Source organism: Myodes glareolus, chromosome 10 (genome assembly GCF_982192425.1).
Source record: "Myodes glareolus chromosome 10, mMyoGla1.1, whole genome shotgun sequence".
NCBI lineage: Eukaryota > Metazoa > Chordata > Mammalia > Rodentia > Cricetidae > Myodes > Myodes glareolus.
Window position 1 is genome coordinate 27,893,028 of NC_142035.1, and position 15,675 is coordinate 27,908,702.

The 15,675-nt window shown below is 49.1% G+C and overlaps 1 protein-coding gene across 3 annotated transcripts in view; it reads left to right on the forward strand.

Moving 5' to 3' along the window:
• Ninl (ninein like) overlaps positions 1 to 15,675 on the forward strand; it is a 68,729-nt gene that overhangs the window by 38,987 nt on the left and 14,067 nt on the right. For all 3 annotated transcript variants that reach the window (XM_085697254.2, XM_048453256.3, XM_085697255.2), the window contains exons 8-16: positions 17 to 181; positions 1,518 to 1,654; positions 2,322 to 2,462; positions 7,640 to 7,814; positions 9,181 to 9,291; positions 9,415 to 9,495; positions 12,230 to 12,362; positions 13,877 to 13,983; positions 14,471 to 14,778. In XM_085697254.2, the coding sequence (XP_085553380.2) occupies positions 17 to 181; positions 1,518 to 1,654; positions 2,322 to 2,462; positions 7,640 to 7,814; positions 9,181 to 9,291; positions 9,415 to 9,495; positions 12,230 to 12,362; positions 13,877 to 13,983; positions 14,471 to 14,778 (1,358 nt within the window). The remainder of the gene's footprint in view (positions 1 to 16; positions 182 to 1,517; positions 1,655 to 2,321; positions 2,463 to 7,639; positions 7,815 to 9,180; positions 9,292 to 9,414; positions 9,496 to 12,229; positions 12,363 to 13,876; positions 13,984 to 14,470; positions 14,779 to 15,675) is intronic.

Consider the following 15,675-nt stretch of genomic DNA (forward strand, 5'->3'; position numbering starts at 1 on the left):
CCTTCCTGATGTGCAGGAGGAGAACGGCTGCCATACAGCCACGACCTCGTCCCTTGTGTCCGTGTGCACAGGCCTGCGCCTCTTCTCCAGTGTCGACGATGGCAGTGGCTTTGCCTTTCCCGAACAGGTCATCTCTGCATGGGCCCAGGAGGGCATTCAGAACGGCAGGGAGATCTTACAGGTTTGGATCTGCTTGTGGCTGCCCTGTTGGGTGGTGTCCAGAACCCTGGGGCTGAGCAAGGGGCATGAGAGGCCACGTGTTCACAGAGAATAAATGCAGCCATGCGTGAGTTGTGCACTGATGAACCCCCGCCCCGTGCAGGGGAACCCCAAAGGGAAGGTTTTCCATTTCTTCCCTCCTCAGCATATAGAAATTATCAGCTTCCCTGTGCTTACTCTGGCGTTACTTTGCGTAGTTGATTCCTATACATTTTACCTTTTAAAAAACTCTTGTTTCTACTCTATGAGTTCTAGGAATAGAGGTATGAGCTACCACCCAGCTAGCTTTATTCATTTTGTTTTTGATGTGCATGTGTGTGTGTGCTTACACGTGCACATGTGAAGGTCAGAGGACAACCTCAGGTGTCGTTTCTTGCTTTCTGCCTTATTTGAGACACATTCTCTTGTTCATCAGTGCGTATGCCAGGCTAACTGGCTTGTTAGGTTCAGGGGTCCTCCCGCCTTCGTCTTTCATCGTACCGTAAGAGTGCTGGCATTACAGATGTGAGCTAAGGCACCCAGCTTTAACTGAGTTCTAGGCATTCAAATTTGGGCTCCCACACTTATGCAGTAAGCACTTCACCCATTGGCCCATCTCCACAGCCCTCCAGGGCAGATTTGATAGCTTCCTTTTACTTAGGCAGAAGCCACTGCTGCTGTAACATATTTCTGTAACTTTCTGACCCGGGCTCCATCTGGAAACCCTTATAAGGAAGGGTACACTTGTGTGGCCCCCAGCACTCTTGCCATGTCCCTGGACTACATAGTGAGACCTTTCCATACACACAAAAAGGAACCTGTTGGGGGCCCAAGTGGTGCCAAGGAGTTGGACATCAAATGCCAGGTGACTGTGTCAGGACTTAGGTCTTCTCTTTTGTGATGGGTAGGGCTGTAGGACAAGCCCCTTCACATGGGGCATCCACAGGCTTACAGAGTACATAAAACTTGGTTTCAAAGGGGAAGGGCCCCATTCTCAGTTCACGTAATGTGCTGAGGTGAGATGCTCCTTACCGCATCTTATATTTGTTTAGGTAGAAGGAAGAATTCTATCCATCTTGGGGTTGTACCCACCTATGAAATGGTGTCTTAGGGACCACGGCATGATGGGGAAGCCCAGTTGAGTTACTGGGGTTAAGAAGGAGCACCTCAAGAACCAGAGACACTTGTAAAGAGGGAAGAAGCAGGTGCTGGCTATAGTTGCCACTGTGGGTATGGGCCCCTGAGCTGCCACAGATGAACAGAGTACATTTGGAGAAGCTCCTTACTCTCCCCTGCCTTCTGGGGCTTGCTGATTCCAGAGCCTGGACTTCAGTGTGGATGAGAAGGTGAACCTCTTGGAGCTGACCTGGGCCCTTGACAATGAACTCCTGACAGTTGATGGTGTCATCCAGCAGGCAGCCCTGGCTTGCTACCGCCAAGAACTGAGCTACCAGCAGTAAGAGCCCACCAGGGAATGGGGACTAGGGTCCCGCTGGCCGGGTCCACCTCCTGGGAACTTAGGTCACACCTTCCCTGCCTCATCAGAGTTTCCTCTGGTGGCTCCCAGGCTACCTATTCCCTGCTTTCCTGCCCTTGTAACCAGAGCTCAGATGGACAGAGCAGAGGAGGCCTGAGGGCCCATAGCTGTTCTCTGCTGCTACTGCTTGGGTTATGTGTCCCTGAAATTAACGATCAGAGCATCCTCAAACATGGGATACAGTTAGAAATCCATATATCCGGGACCTCAGTCGGCCACTTTATTGATGTTTGAAGATTTGAGCTTGACCCTCATTCTGCTGATTCTGGGGCTCACCGTTGTGGAGGCAGAAACCCTGTGATTTAAGAGGGATCTGCTTCTGAGAGCAGCCAAGGGATTCCTGGCCAAGGCTAGCAACAGGAAAAGGAAGTCCATTTGAATGTTAACCTTTCCGATGGGCTGGGATCTGGTTTAGCTTACCATTGAGGAAGTCATTGGCTTATGTTAACATGTGCACTGGTAAAATGGCCACAGTAGTAGAGTGCCCAGCGGAGGTAGTTGGGGGGCAGTGAGGTCTCACCCGGCTGTGAGGCTCAGGGAAGTCTGTCAGGCTGACAGCGGCATCCCATCTGTCCTTCCATGGCAGAGGGCAAGTGGAGCAGCTGCTGCGTGAGCGGGACAAGGCGAGGCAGGACCTGGAGAAAGCTGAGAAGAGGAACCTGGACTTCGTGAGAGAGATGGACGACTGCCACTCCGCTCTGGAACAGCTCACGGAAAAGAAAATCAAGTATGTGTGGGCCCACAGCTACAGGTCCCGGGCTGCCGCAGCAGTGAGCAACCCGTTTAGGGGGGCACCAGCCAGGGGCCAAGGATGCCATTTGACTGGAGCCAGTAGAAGTTGGGACAACTTTTGGGAACACCTTTTCTAAAAGGGAGGGTTGCATCTGACAAGCAGTGTCCTGCTTTCTGTGATGTGGGTACAGTGACTCCTGGTGTCCCCAGTGTGCCTGTAGCCATGGGGAAAACCTTAGCTCTGTCCATGGATTTATCAGGCTCCTACATTTTAAGATGGTGAGTGATTTGGAAGAACAGCACCTGCACTGATCCACAGGGGTCAGTGAGAGAGGTGGCTGGGTGGGCCGAAAAGAAAAACACAAAGTTACCTCTTGGGTTTATTAACCAGATATTGGAGAAAATCCTGGCATGAAGATTTCTAGGGCTACAGTATGGAAGGAGCATCCCCAGCTCCACTGTGGGAGTCTCAGGCTTCCTGGGCAGCTTCAGCTACGTGCTCAAATGCCTGATACTCTTAATCACCCAGCTCTGTGTTAGGATGTGGGCCGGAGAGTGCTGATTGCTTTTCCCTCTTCTCCATCTTTGGTTGGCATTGAGCTAGAGAGACCTGCCCAAGACCAGAGTCCCAATCCTGCTGTGCCTAAATTCTTCACTCAGCTCTTCCCGTGTGCTGGGGCCAGTCCCGTATCTGTGTTCTTAACATTGAGTGCACCGCTTGTATCAGTGTGGCCTGCACAGCATGAGGGGAGAAAAAGGGAAGGTACTTGGTGTGGAATGGGCGTCTACCTGCTGAGGAGTCTATGTGTCCTGTCATGTGTACTGTGGCATCTGAAGGCCATGCTTCTTCACAGCAGTCCTGATAGCTTGGGAATGTGGAGTCATACGTCTCTCTGAGCGTTACTCAAGATCTTGAAGAAGCCTCCCACACAGGCTTGATGAGAGTGCAGGGGATTTCACAGGGATTTTCGTCCTCCTTTATTTACCTTGTATGCAGCTTTGGCACCTGAGTCCACCTGGCCAGGGGCCTATTAGAGATGAACAACATAGGTCAGACTGGAGCCACAGCAGCCTAGACAACACCTTGTGTAGCTGAGGACAGTGGGCTTTGGGTACCACAGGCTCTTCAGGATGATCTCCACGCTACTGAACCAGCCTCTCCCTCCTATCAGTTTGCTTGTATTCTGCTAAATGCTAGATTTAGACCACAAGCCCATTACTTCCTTCACCCAAGGTGACCTGACATTTTTGTAGGGCAGCCCAAAGCCAGAGGTTAAGGAAGGAGGTAAGGTTTCAGGCTGTTGGGGTGCTGTCTGTGTCAGTGCTGCCTCACCTAACCCCCAACACCCATCTCAATCCCATTTCAGGCAGGGAAATGGAGAGTCAGACAAGCTCATAACTTGCCCACAATTACTCATGGGTGTATGCAATTGAAACCCAAGCATTCTCTGTCCAGGTCTTACATTGTTCCTCTCTCCCTTCTTTCTGAGTCTCATGTATACTAAGCCAGTGTTGTACTACAGAACTACATCCAAGCTATTTGCGTACATATTTTTACTTATATAATTTATATTTTATTTATATAGTTTATATTTATTTATATAGTGAAATGAAATCTATGTCATTTTAAGACAGTCTTACTAAGCTCCCCAAGCTGACCTCCCACTTGGAATCTATGTCTCAGTCCCCTGAGTAGCTGTGGTTATAAACAGCCTGGGCCAACGTGCCTGGCTAGTCCTGATGCATCTCAACGATAGCTTATTTCTTTAGGGAGTGTAAGAACCTTAGGTCTGAGAAGTGTCAAGGAGTGCAATCTGCACACTTTGTCAGGCGGGGTGTATTATATATAGGCCTCCCAGAGTCACCTGTGGCCTTTGGTTCCCTGTGAAGTCTCAGCAGCTCCCCTTTCCCCATGGCCTGTGCCCTTGAGCTCCCATAGAGCTGCTGCTATATAGAACAGTCCTGCCTCCCTTCCTGCAGCCAGTGCTGCCCCACACTGGCCAGCTCTGTTAGGACAGGGCTGCTGTGTCCACGTGGGCCCCTCCGGAGAAGGCCAGCTGTGTGGGGAGGGTTGTGTACAAGTTGACATAATGGAGATAAGGATCTGAGCTAGACAGCAGCTGTGTTTGAGAACGAGTGTGTAAGTGCCAGGCTGTGGAGAGATATATGAGTGTGGATAAACGCGTGTGAGACCGTTAGCTCTGTGCAGACCTGAGAAGAGGCATGTGGATGTATGTATATGAGCATGGACATGCTCACTCCCAGCGCCAGTGCCTTGATACAACAGTGGTAATTTTAATGAAGCTAGAAGTGAGGTATCTACTTTTAAGTGTTTCGAGGCACACCTGAGCTCATCATAGGATGGTGTGCATAAAACCCACGAAGTGGTGGAGTCCGTGAACTTGACCTTCTGGTTCAGGCACGTCTTCCCCTTGGCTAGACGACTTTGGTTTATCACAGGACGGTGTTGCCATAAGAAATGGCTTGTTATGTTTCCGCTCTCGTGAGCAGTTGATGACTACAGGCTTCCCAATCTTCCCGCAGCACTTCCCACAGTGCTCTGGCCCAGGCTACCGCTCATCTTCACAGTGTTGGCATTTGCTACTCTAAGAACCTCCCCTCACTTCCGTGTTTTCTCAGCACTGCTCGTGAAGTCTCTGTTTTCAGAGTGAAACTGTTGTTAGAGAGTAGAAGGGGCTTTGGGTATGGTTCAGAGTTAGAGTAACTTACGTAGAAAAACACTGGCAGTTGACTAAGACAGGCCGGTGCAAGCACTTGAGTGTCATTCTCTCTCCCTTGATATGCCCAGTGGGTTGACACAGCCCTGACACCTTTACACTACTCCCAAGTGTTGGGTCCAGAGTGTGTGCAGGGCTTGCTGCTAGCTGCTCCTTGTGTGTGACACTGGGAGTTAATGCTTCCTCACTGTGGGGAACAGTTCTACCTCCAAGAACCATCCCCTCAGGGTCATGCAGCAGCCATTTAACCAGCCCTGAGCTGGTAAATATGCTCACAGAAGAGTCTCCTCTTTAAACATTGTGTTCCGAATTGGTTTTGAAAGCAAACTGATTTTGGATCGCAGTTTGAGATAAAGAACTGATTTTCCTGGTCAGCATTTATAGGACTTGGTTCTCTCCTAGCCATCTGGGAAGATTTGGTGGTATGTCTTTTGTGGGGGAGGGGTCAGAGGCCCATAAACACTCTCTCTTTCTCTCTCTCTCTCTCTCTCTCTCTCTCTCTCTGTGTGTGTGTGTGTGTGTTTATACAGGAATGAATGTGGGCGGTAGGCTGCATGTGCCTGCATATGTGCCTACATCTGGAGACCAGAGGTCAGCTTTAGGCTGCCCCTCTTGTTTGATGAGGCAGGGTCTCTCACTGGCCTGGAATTGGCTGATTAGGATAGGCTGGATCCCAGCTATCCCCAGGGATTCTCATGTCCCTGATTTCCTGGGGTTGGAGTTTTAAGTGTGCACTACTGTGCCTGACTTCTTGTGTGGTTCTGGGGAGCTGGGGTCCTCATGCTTGCATAGCAAGCACTTAGCTGACAGAACTATCTCACTAGGCGCAGAGGATCATAATACACACAGTATTACTGTGTGTGAACCTGCTTGAGGGGTTCATGGAGATGCTAAGTGAAGCCCTTGCCTGTGGATCCCATCACATAGCAGTAGAAAATTATCAGTAGGTTTCTGCAGAAACTTTTCATGGTCAGGTTAGAGTTTTATTAGTACAAATTAGCGAGGAGTATATATTTGTTAAAGAAATTTAGAATGCACAGGTAAAACCAGAAATCTCACTTTCTAGAGAGTATCTTTGCTTCTTTTTTTATAAACTTTCATTACTTACAAGATAGCATTACAGGGAGTTGAGAAGATCACTCAGTGTAGTGCTTACTAAACAAACGTGAAGACCTGAGTTCAAATCCCCAGCACCCATGTAAAAAGCTAGTTACAGTAATACACATCTGCACCCCCAGCACTGGGAGCAGACGGACACAGGCGGGTTCCTGGAGCTTGCTGGCCATTGCCACCTATCAGAATCACAAGCTCCAGGCTCTGTGAGAGTGGAAGCAGCTGAGGAAAACATTTGACGTTGACTTCTGGCACACATGAACACCCCCCACCACACACACACACACACGCACACGCACACACTTTCCTGATGACTGCGGAGATCCAAGTGTACAATCTTTTATCTACTTCCTTTTTGTTGTCCATTGCTAAGGTTTTTAAATGGGGTGGTATCGCCAAATATGATAAAGTACGTTGCAGAAATATCTCTTTACTCTTTTTTTTTCCAGAGCTGAGTAATGTGCCCACAGTCTTATGTGTGCTAATCAAGAGCACTACCTCTGAGCTAAAATCCCCAACCTTTAAAATATCTTTAAAGAACAAAAGTTCCCCAAGTTGTTTTTTGAGCATAAATCAGATTTGTTGTGTTTTTCCTAAGTCACAGCTGCCCTTCCTCCATCTCCCTCCTTTTTGAAAATTGTTTCTGGAAAGCTCTTGGGTTAAGATAAAAGTCCAGGTTATGTCCAATGGAGGATAAATTCACACCTTCTCTTGGGTTCTATCACTGCCTAAGGCTCCTGCTGAAGAGCCCTGCAGTTCAGACTTGGAAACCCCGGGCAGCTGCTGCTAGAGTGGAAACTCTAGGCTTGGTCCACTTTGCCCACTGTTGGCAGCAGCTGCAGAAGATGAGAACAGAACCTGAGGGAGAAGTACCCACACCTGTTCCTCTGGTCCCTAGGAATTCACTGTCCACAGGCTTCATGCAGCCTGGCTCTTCGAGGAGGAGGCTGACTTGATGTGCATTTGAGTTCGTGAGCCAGGGCTGCCTGTATGGTGTGGTACAACATGGGTGCAGGAGGTAGAGAGGCCGAGGCCATCCAGGCTACCTGCCCAGAGATCTGCCTACTTGCTCACCCCAGGGCTCTGCAGGCAGCTTTGAATATTGGTCATGTGTCCACCACCACCCCTCCAGCCCTCTTGACTGGTCACCTCCACCAGCCCATGAGAGGTGCAACCCACCAGTGCGCCTATCTGTAGCATCCGCAGGTCATCTTCTGAGTAGATTGACAGGGTTCCACAGAGGGGGATTTTCAAGGACAGGTGTCCAGGGAGGCAGAGTTACACTTCCAAGTGGGACTGTGTGTTTTGTGCTGTGTCCTAGGCACCTAGAGCAAGAGTACAGAGGAAGGCTGAGCTTCCTGCGGTCAGAGGTAGAGATGGAGCGGGAGCTGTTCTGGGAGCAAGCCCGCAGGCAGAGAGCTGCGCTGGAGCAGGATGTGGGCCGCCTCCAGGCTGAAGAAACCAGTCTGCGGGAGAAACTGACCTTGGCCCTGAAGGTAGGTGGGCTGCATCCCTGGTGTAAACTGTGAAGGCACATGTTGGCAGATGTCTTCGGGTTTCTATTGCTGTGAAGAGACACCATGACCACAGCAGCTCTTATAAACAAAAACGTTTTATTGGGGGCCCCCCCGCTTACAATTCAGAGTCCATTGTCATCATGGCAGGAAACATGGCAGCATGCAGGCAGACATGGAGCCAAGAGTTCTACACCTTGATCCACAGGCACAGGAAGTGAACTGTCTCAAGTGTGGTTGAGCATGTATGAGACCACCACCACACTGACACACCTCCTCCAACAAGGCCACACCTCCTAGTAGTACTACTCCCTATGGGTCACACATTCACACACGTGAGTCTGTAGGGGCCATACCCATTCAAACCACCACAGCAGAGCAGGGTGCTGTCACGCTCTCACGCAGAGTAAGAGGCTTTTCTTTGCTCCATCCTCCTCTGTTCTGAGTCCTGTGAACTCAAAATCAGAGTGAGTCAGTTTCCGCAGCCAAGTGTGACTGCGTCCCTAGGGTCTGGGAACACCTTTAGATACTGCCCCCTTGGCCTGGGCTCACAGTCTCAAGCAGGCACAGCTTTCAGGGTTTTGGTGAATGTTGATGCCTTGTACCTACCCTGCCTTGTGTCCCAAAAGCTGTCTGAGCTGTTTGCACAGCCAAGCTCCAGAAGCACTGACCTGTGAGCCTTCTTGCTGTTCTGTGCCCAGCTTCTTCTGCTGCCCCATGCCTAAAGACCTCTGTGGTCTCTTCCCCTCCCACCCTGCAGTCCTGCAGTCCTGCAGTCCCTGCCCGTTGTGGTAGGAGTATCTGGACGTAACTGACTAGTAACCCTGGTGTGATGCTGCCGTCTTCCCAGCACAGCCCGTGCCCACAGACACCCACTCCTGACATCTTCCCAGCACAGCCCGTGTCCACAGACACCCACTCCTGACATCTTCCCAGCACAGCCCGTGTCCACAGACACCCACTCCTGTTGCGCCTGACCTCTGAGCCACAGCGACACAACTTCAAACCCATCATTTTAAAAGCAGCTCAAAAATGGCGCACTACCAGGCCGTTCTTTTGTCACTCATGAACTTTCCGAACATGGGAGTGGGGGCAAGGAAAAGGGGAACCAGTGGGGAAGCAATCACCTTGGAGTTGTTGGGTGTGCCAAAGGACGTTGTGGGTTCCAACAGCACACTCTGCCGGCTTGATGCAGCGGCAGCACACACCCACATGCCCTCCCTGCCTTTCTTGGGGTTCCTTCTGAGAAATGCAGCCAGGAACAGACCTCCTGCATACAGAGAAGCGACGTGAACATTCTCTGTGTCCTGAGCCCTGTCCACCCCCCACCCCCACCCCCGTCTCCTAGGAAAATAGCCGATTACAGAAGGAGATCGTGGAAGTGGTGGAAAAGCTTTCAGATTCAGAGAAGCTGGTTCTGCGCCTGCAGAGTGACATCCAGTTTGTGCTGAAGGACAAGGTGAGCCTTTTTGCTATTCTGGGTTTTCAGAGAAGTGCCTGCGGGTGGTGGGTTATAGTCAGGGCAGTGCCTGTCTTCCCAGGGACCCTGATATGCTGATGTGTACACGTTTCTCACTTTCAGCTGGAGCCTCAGAGCATGGAGCTCCTGGCCCAAGAAGAACAGTTCACAGCCATCCTGAAAGAATATGAGCTCAAGTGCAGGGTGCGTGCCTTTCTGAGTCGGCTTGGCCATCTTGACCATCCCTGAGTGCTGCTCCTATAGCCTTCCCTGTAGCAGTGACAGGAAGGGAGGACCAGCTCCACAGGGCCAGCACTATGGGTTCTCAGAAACTCCCTGATCCTGACCCTGGAGGCCATGTGAGGCCTCAACCTCTCTCCCCTCCTTGGTCTACAGGTGTAGGGTGACCCACAAGTGACTGCAGGAGCATCTTTTCCAGCAAGAACTTCTTATTCAGGCTGTGCTCAGTCATGCATGGCATTGCTTAGTTGTGCAGCAGATATCCCAGTGACTAGTCAAATCCCAGGACAGAAGGCGTCGCTGACTGTACTCCCAGGATGAATCTGAAAGAAGTTTCAGTGTGAGAAGAACAGAAAGGAGAATCAGAATTAACATGGTTCATTATTAGTGATACTGAAAAGACCTTTGATTTATAAAGTGATCTGTCACAAATCTTTTAGTCAGCTTTTGGTGTTAAGCTTAATTTACCAAAAGTTAATTTATATAAAATTTACCAGAAACATTATTTACAAAGAGAGGCATATGTGTGGTTAAAAACTCCTGCCCCTGGAACTGGAATGTGTAGTAGTGTGCTGTCTCAGTGAATGCAGGAGCTGATGCAGGAGGATTTCTTGCACCCAGGAGCTAAAGGTCAGTCTTAAGCCAAACACATGCTTGCTTATAATTTCAGGGCTTGGGAGGTGGAGGCAGCAGTATTGGGAGTTCAGGGTCATTCATCTTTGACTCCATAGCCAGTTGGAAGTTCACTTGGGCTACTGAGACTTTGTCTCCAAAAAACAGTGACCTCCAAAATCCACAAGAAAACAAATACAAGGCAGCCTGGGCAGTGTTGCAAGACCTGTATCAAAAACAAACAACAAAATCATTAGAGCCCATAGGCCGTTTGCTCCTTTATATCATAGGTATCAAGGAGAGTAAATCAGTAGCTGCTGCTCAGTGTCGTGACTATTAAATTAGTAGAATTTTGCATAGGTTTTGTTTTGTGTTGTGTTTTGTTGTTGTTTTGTTTTGTTTTTTCGAGACAGGGTTTCTCTAGCTTTGCAGCCTGTCTTGGAACTAGGCTTATAGACCAGGCTGGCCTCGAGCTCACAGAGATCCGCCTGCCTCTGCCTCCCAAGTGCTGGGATTAAAAGTGTGCACCACCACCCCCAGCTAAAATTTTGCAGTCTTAGAAATAACACTGGTGATTCTAGAATCACCTTCAGAGGCAAACCCTTCATAGACAACATTGCCAAGTGACCAAGGATAAGTAAAATGGGCGCTCAAGGAATGGGCACTTAAAACTTTACATAAGGTTGTAATTCATTAGAGAACCCCCATATTTACCATACATAAGTTCTAGGTCTTGTCTCCACAGCCAAAATAAAACAAACCCACTCAATAATAAACTCCACCGACAGATAGGAAATCTAAGGTCAATAGAGTTTATTCTTCAGTCATTTATTTTTCTCATGTTTTTACTACAATAATAAAAATATGACAAGTGGTAATTTATAGCTCTCTGAAAATGTTACTAAAGGATGTGGATGAAGCAGACAGCTGGTTTTGGGTGCATGTGATTCTTTACAGCTCCACTGACCGTAAGGCTTTGCTCTGAGTCAATTCCTGCTGAAAATCTATAGCTATTTCTGGGGCTGCCATTATAGGCATGCTCATGACACCAAGAGTTACAATATACTTTTACATGATATGAAAATTGATTCCCACATTGCAGAAGACTGTAAAGAATTAGACAGAAAACAAACTCAGAAATGGAACTGCTACTGTTTTACGTGTGTCCTTGGTTCCTCTTCCTGTGATCCATCTTGAACTTTCTCCAGTGGGAGTGCCCTACAAGTTGCGTAGATGCATGTTCTGGGAAAACACGTGGCCTTGCTTTTGACCCTCTGGTTGGTGCAATCACAGAACTGGGCATATGAAACTACAGTCAGGACTGATTGTTGTCATAATTCCCAGGATTCTGCAGGACCCCAGACCTCCCAGGAAAGTGTGCTAGAAACTTCTTTCCTGTGCTTTTAACAAGCAGGTGTCTTAGCTTGCTCATCCGGACATAGGTCGTTAAAGTGCAAACAAGGTGTTGCTTGTCACAAAGGCAGATTCTTCATCCTCACCAAAGGGGTCTCTCCCAGTTCAGTTTCCTGTTGCCCAGCAACCTGTACCTCATCAGGCTTCTGCTTCCCAGATACTATCCTTTCTCCCTGCTAAGTGCATCACTATTCTATAGCATTTAATCTAAAACAATTGGCCTAACAGCGATAGCTATAGAACCTTGTGCCAGTTCCACTGCAGCTATGAGAAGGGAGCAAAAACTTAGCCCCAGACATGTCCCGAGATGTTGGGCCCCATGCATGTGCCATGCCACCATCCTGGTGGTGAGCAGCACCTGTTGAAAATTTTCTTGGTTTCTGCACAGCCTCAACGTTTTCTCCTTGAGCCCCTTTCATATATATCCAGTGATGTAAGCACAAGAAAGTCAAGACATGGTTTCACTAGTTCTGCTAGGACCTTTAGATAGTCGAATCTTAAATCCAGGTTTAGTGTTACATGCTGGAAATCCAGAATCTACACCTGCCTATATGTCTAGCCTGTAGTGGACACTGACTGCAGATGGGGCTAGTCTTGGGTTTGGCCTCTTAAGGCTGAGTGGCTGCAGCAGCTGGAGGAGGCTCTGCCTCTCTGTCTGGCTCTGCCTACACAGGACCTACAGGACCGCAATGATGAGTTGCAAACGGAGCTAGAAGGCCTGCGGGTTCGGCTTCCCAGGAGTCGACAGAGCCCCTCAGGGACCCCAGGCACCCATAGAAGGCGGCTCCCTGGACGTGGCCCAGCAGGTAAGAGCTCAGTCCTGAGGGTAAGTTGAGGGTGGATCTCTTGGACATGACCAAATGACTGCACATTAATTTGGCAGCCCAGAGGTCAGAGATAAGGAGAGGAGGGTGGAAGATTTTGTTATGTTTGTAGAAATCCCAGACGTTATAATTACCTGATCCTGGAGGATACAGGTTTGCCCTAGGAGCCTATTTCCACAGAAGATCCTATGAGAACACAGGTGTGACAGGGCTAGACATGGAAGGTCACTGGCATGGAATGTCATATAGCAAGGTCCTGGCTGCTGGGTCCTGTTGAAACCACACTAGAGGCTCTTTAGCTATTGGACAGTGGGTTAAGACAAGGGCCATGTTGAAGTGTTCTTGGTCTTTTCTAGAGACCAAGGTGTGGGGTTGTGGAAATGTCAGAGCCCTTGTGGAGGACAGGGTACCGGGCTAGTCTCTACCCTCCCACTGGTTGTACCAGGCTGTCATCAGTGCAATCATTCCAGCTCTGCTTTCTTCAGCAGCATCGTGGACACTCATGGCCCCCATCTCTCTGCTGCCCATGAAATCCAGCAGCCCTCACCACCCCTACCCAGTTACTTTGTGGCCGTCCACACCCCTCAGCATTGTTCTCCAGTCTTTGAGAGCTCATGAGTCTCCATGTACCCTACAGCTGTTTATGTTGGAAAGCAGGAAAAGATCATGTACCCTTCAAGAGGAACTTAGTAGAGACTTTAACTATGTGGAACATGAATGGCTGCCAGAATCCCTGGGACAGAGACTGAATACGTGAGCCCGTGTGTTTGAGCGTGTTCAAGAGTGTGGAGCCTCGGGCATGAAGCTTTACACAGTAGGGAGGTTGTGAAGCTGTCGCCATTCTGCCTTGTCTTCTTGTTTCCTCTGTGCTTCTGGCATCATCTGGAGTCAGACTTTAAGTGCAGTGACTCCACCGTCTGACAAGGATCTTTCAGAGAGTTAAAGGGCCCGGTGAATGTAGCCGGAGCCTCCTGGTTCTCTCTTAGTAACCAGTGATATGGTGGAGACTCGAACCCTGCTGGGGAGATAGTTTATAGGTTAAGTACATGTTGCAGAGGACCTGGGTTCAGTTCCCAACAACCACATGTAGCCCACAAAACCATCTGTAACTCCAGTTCCAGAGCATCTGACATCCATCTGTGACCTTCATGGGCATCGTACACAGATGGTGCCCAGGCATATATGCAAAACACATATAGATAAATCTTTTTTGAGAAAGATTTGAACCTCTGAGTTCTTTGTAGTATCAACTTGCACAACAGTGTGACTCTTCCTTCTTTCCCAGAATCCTCAACCACAGTGCTCCTGCAGGGCAGAGTGACCCTTACTACCAACCCTGTTCTTTACACAGTGCTGGTGGAGGGCAGAGAGACCTTCTCGCCAACCTGTACTCACATGTTCCAGATTGGAAAGCTGCCCTCTAGAAGTCAGATGAAAGGCTCAAGAAGGCACTGTAGGTATCCTAGACATAATGTCATAGAGTGTCCTCTTTGCAGGCAATCTGTTCGTGGGTGACTCCGCTCCGATGAGTTTGGAGACAGAGATAATGGTGGAGCAGATGAAGGAACATTACCAGGAGCTCAGGATGCAACTGGAGACCAAGGTGAGGGGATTTAGGACCGCAGGCTACAAAGCCATGTGTCCAGCTCCTCAGACTGCTTATCAGGGCAGGCCATTCTGTTCTACTATTGTATCCTCGTGTTGCCTGGCAGATATGCTGGAAGCCTCTGACATGGCTTTGCTTGTATATCCCCTAGGGCTTCCAGGCTGTGGACTGCCACCCTGCTGGTCTTGTGAAAGCTCCTTAGTTGTCATATGCTCTAGACTCATGGTACTTGCTAGGTGCTTGGCCAGTCTTGGTCCCAAGCCTTCTGAGCTCACCCCTGAACCTACCACAGGGTTACTATGAAGGGGTGGCATAGGCACACTGCACACCTTGGTAACATCACTATCCTGCCGTCCCCTTTCCTCGATCCTGGGACCTGGTCAGGTCTGGGTCATCAGCTCTTTTGGGCATCCTGCCTCATATCTTCTTGTTTATGTGTTACGCTGCTAGGACTTCCTACTTAGCACTGCTTACCTTTCTTTAGGTAAATTACTATGAGAAGGAAATTGAGGTCATGAAGAGAAACTTTGAGAAAGAGAAAAAGGAGTTGGAGCAGGCATTCCAGCTTGAGGTCAGCGTGCTGGAGGGCCAGAAGGCAGATCTAGAGGCCCTGTATGCCAAGTCTCAGGAGGTCATCCTGGGCCTGAAGGAGCACTTGCAGGATGCAGCACGGAGCCCTGAGCCTGCACCAGCCGGGCTGGCCCACTGCTGTGCACAGGCACTGTGCACTCTGGCCCAGCGACTGGAAGTGGAGATGCACCTGCGGCACCAGGACCAGCTGCAACAGATAAGGTTTGGGATGGGTTTTGTTCAGGGATGCTTGCCAAGAACCAAAACTTGACCATAGGCTTATATAAATGGGTCAGGATCCAGTGCCTAGTAACAGGGAAGTTTCCTTTCATTGAGGGCCCAGAGAACACTTTTCTAAGAATTTCACTTCGAGGCCACCTTGGGTCATGGAGCAGTTTGCTGAGTTGTGCCTAGACTCTGTTATTTTCCTCCTCCTCCTCGCTTGTCTGATAGCAAGATAATGTATTCCCCATCACTAAATATTGAGGACATTAAAGAATAGGTGTATTAGTCAGGATTCTTTTTTTTTCTTCAAAGTTTATTAAATTATAAAAGTTTCCATTTCCGCCCCTCCTCCCAACACCCTCCCACTCCCCCCACTCCCTCTCCTCCTTCCTCTCCATCCCTAAGAGCAGTCAGGGTTTCCTGCCCTGTGGAAAGTAGTTCCTCCCCCCTCCCTCCAGGTCCAGGAAGGTGAGTATCCAAACGACTGGATTAGTCAGGATTCTTTAAAGGAACAGACCTGATAGAAGAGAAAAAAACAGAGAGACAGACAGACAGACATATTAGAATGGCTTTCAGGCTGTGGACTAGCTAGTCCAATGACTTTCTCTTAAAAGAAAGGCCAAGATTCCAGTAGTTGTTCAGTTCATAAGACTGAATGTCTCAACTGGTCTGTGGTGGAATCCTGAAGAAGTAAGTTCTAATACGAGTAAAGGTTTGTGTGTATGTAAGTTTTACCCCCCCAAAAATAAATACTCCTTTAAAACCTAACTGGTGTGGGATTGATTCGCCATTAACAGGGTAGATGACTTTGCCAGTGAGAGTGAGCTTCCTTCTTCCATGTCCTTCTATGTGGGCTGCAACCAGAAGGTGTGGCCCAGATTTTGGGTAGGCCTT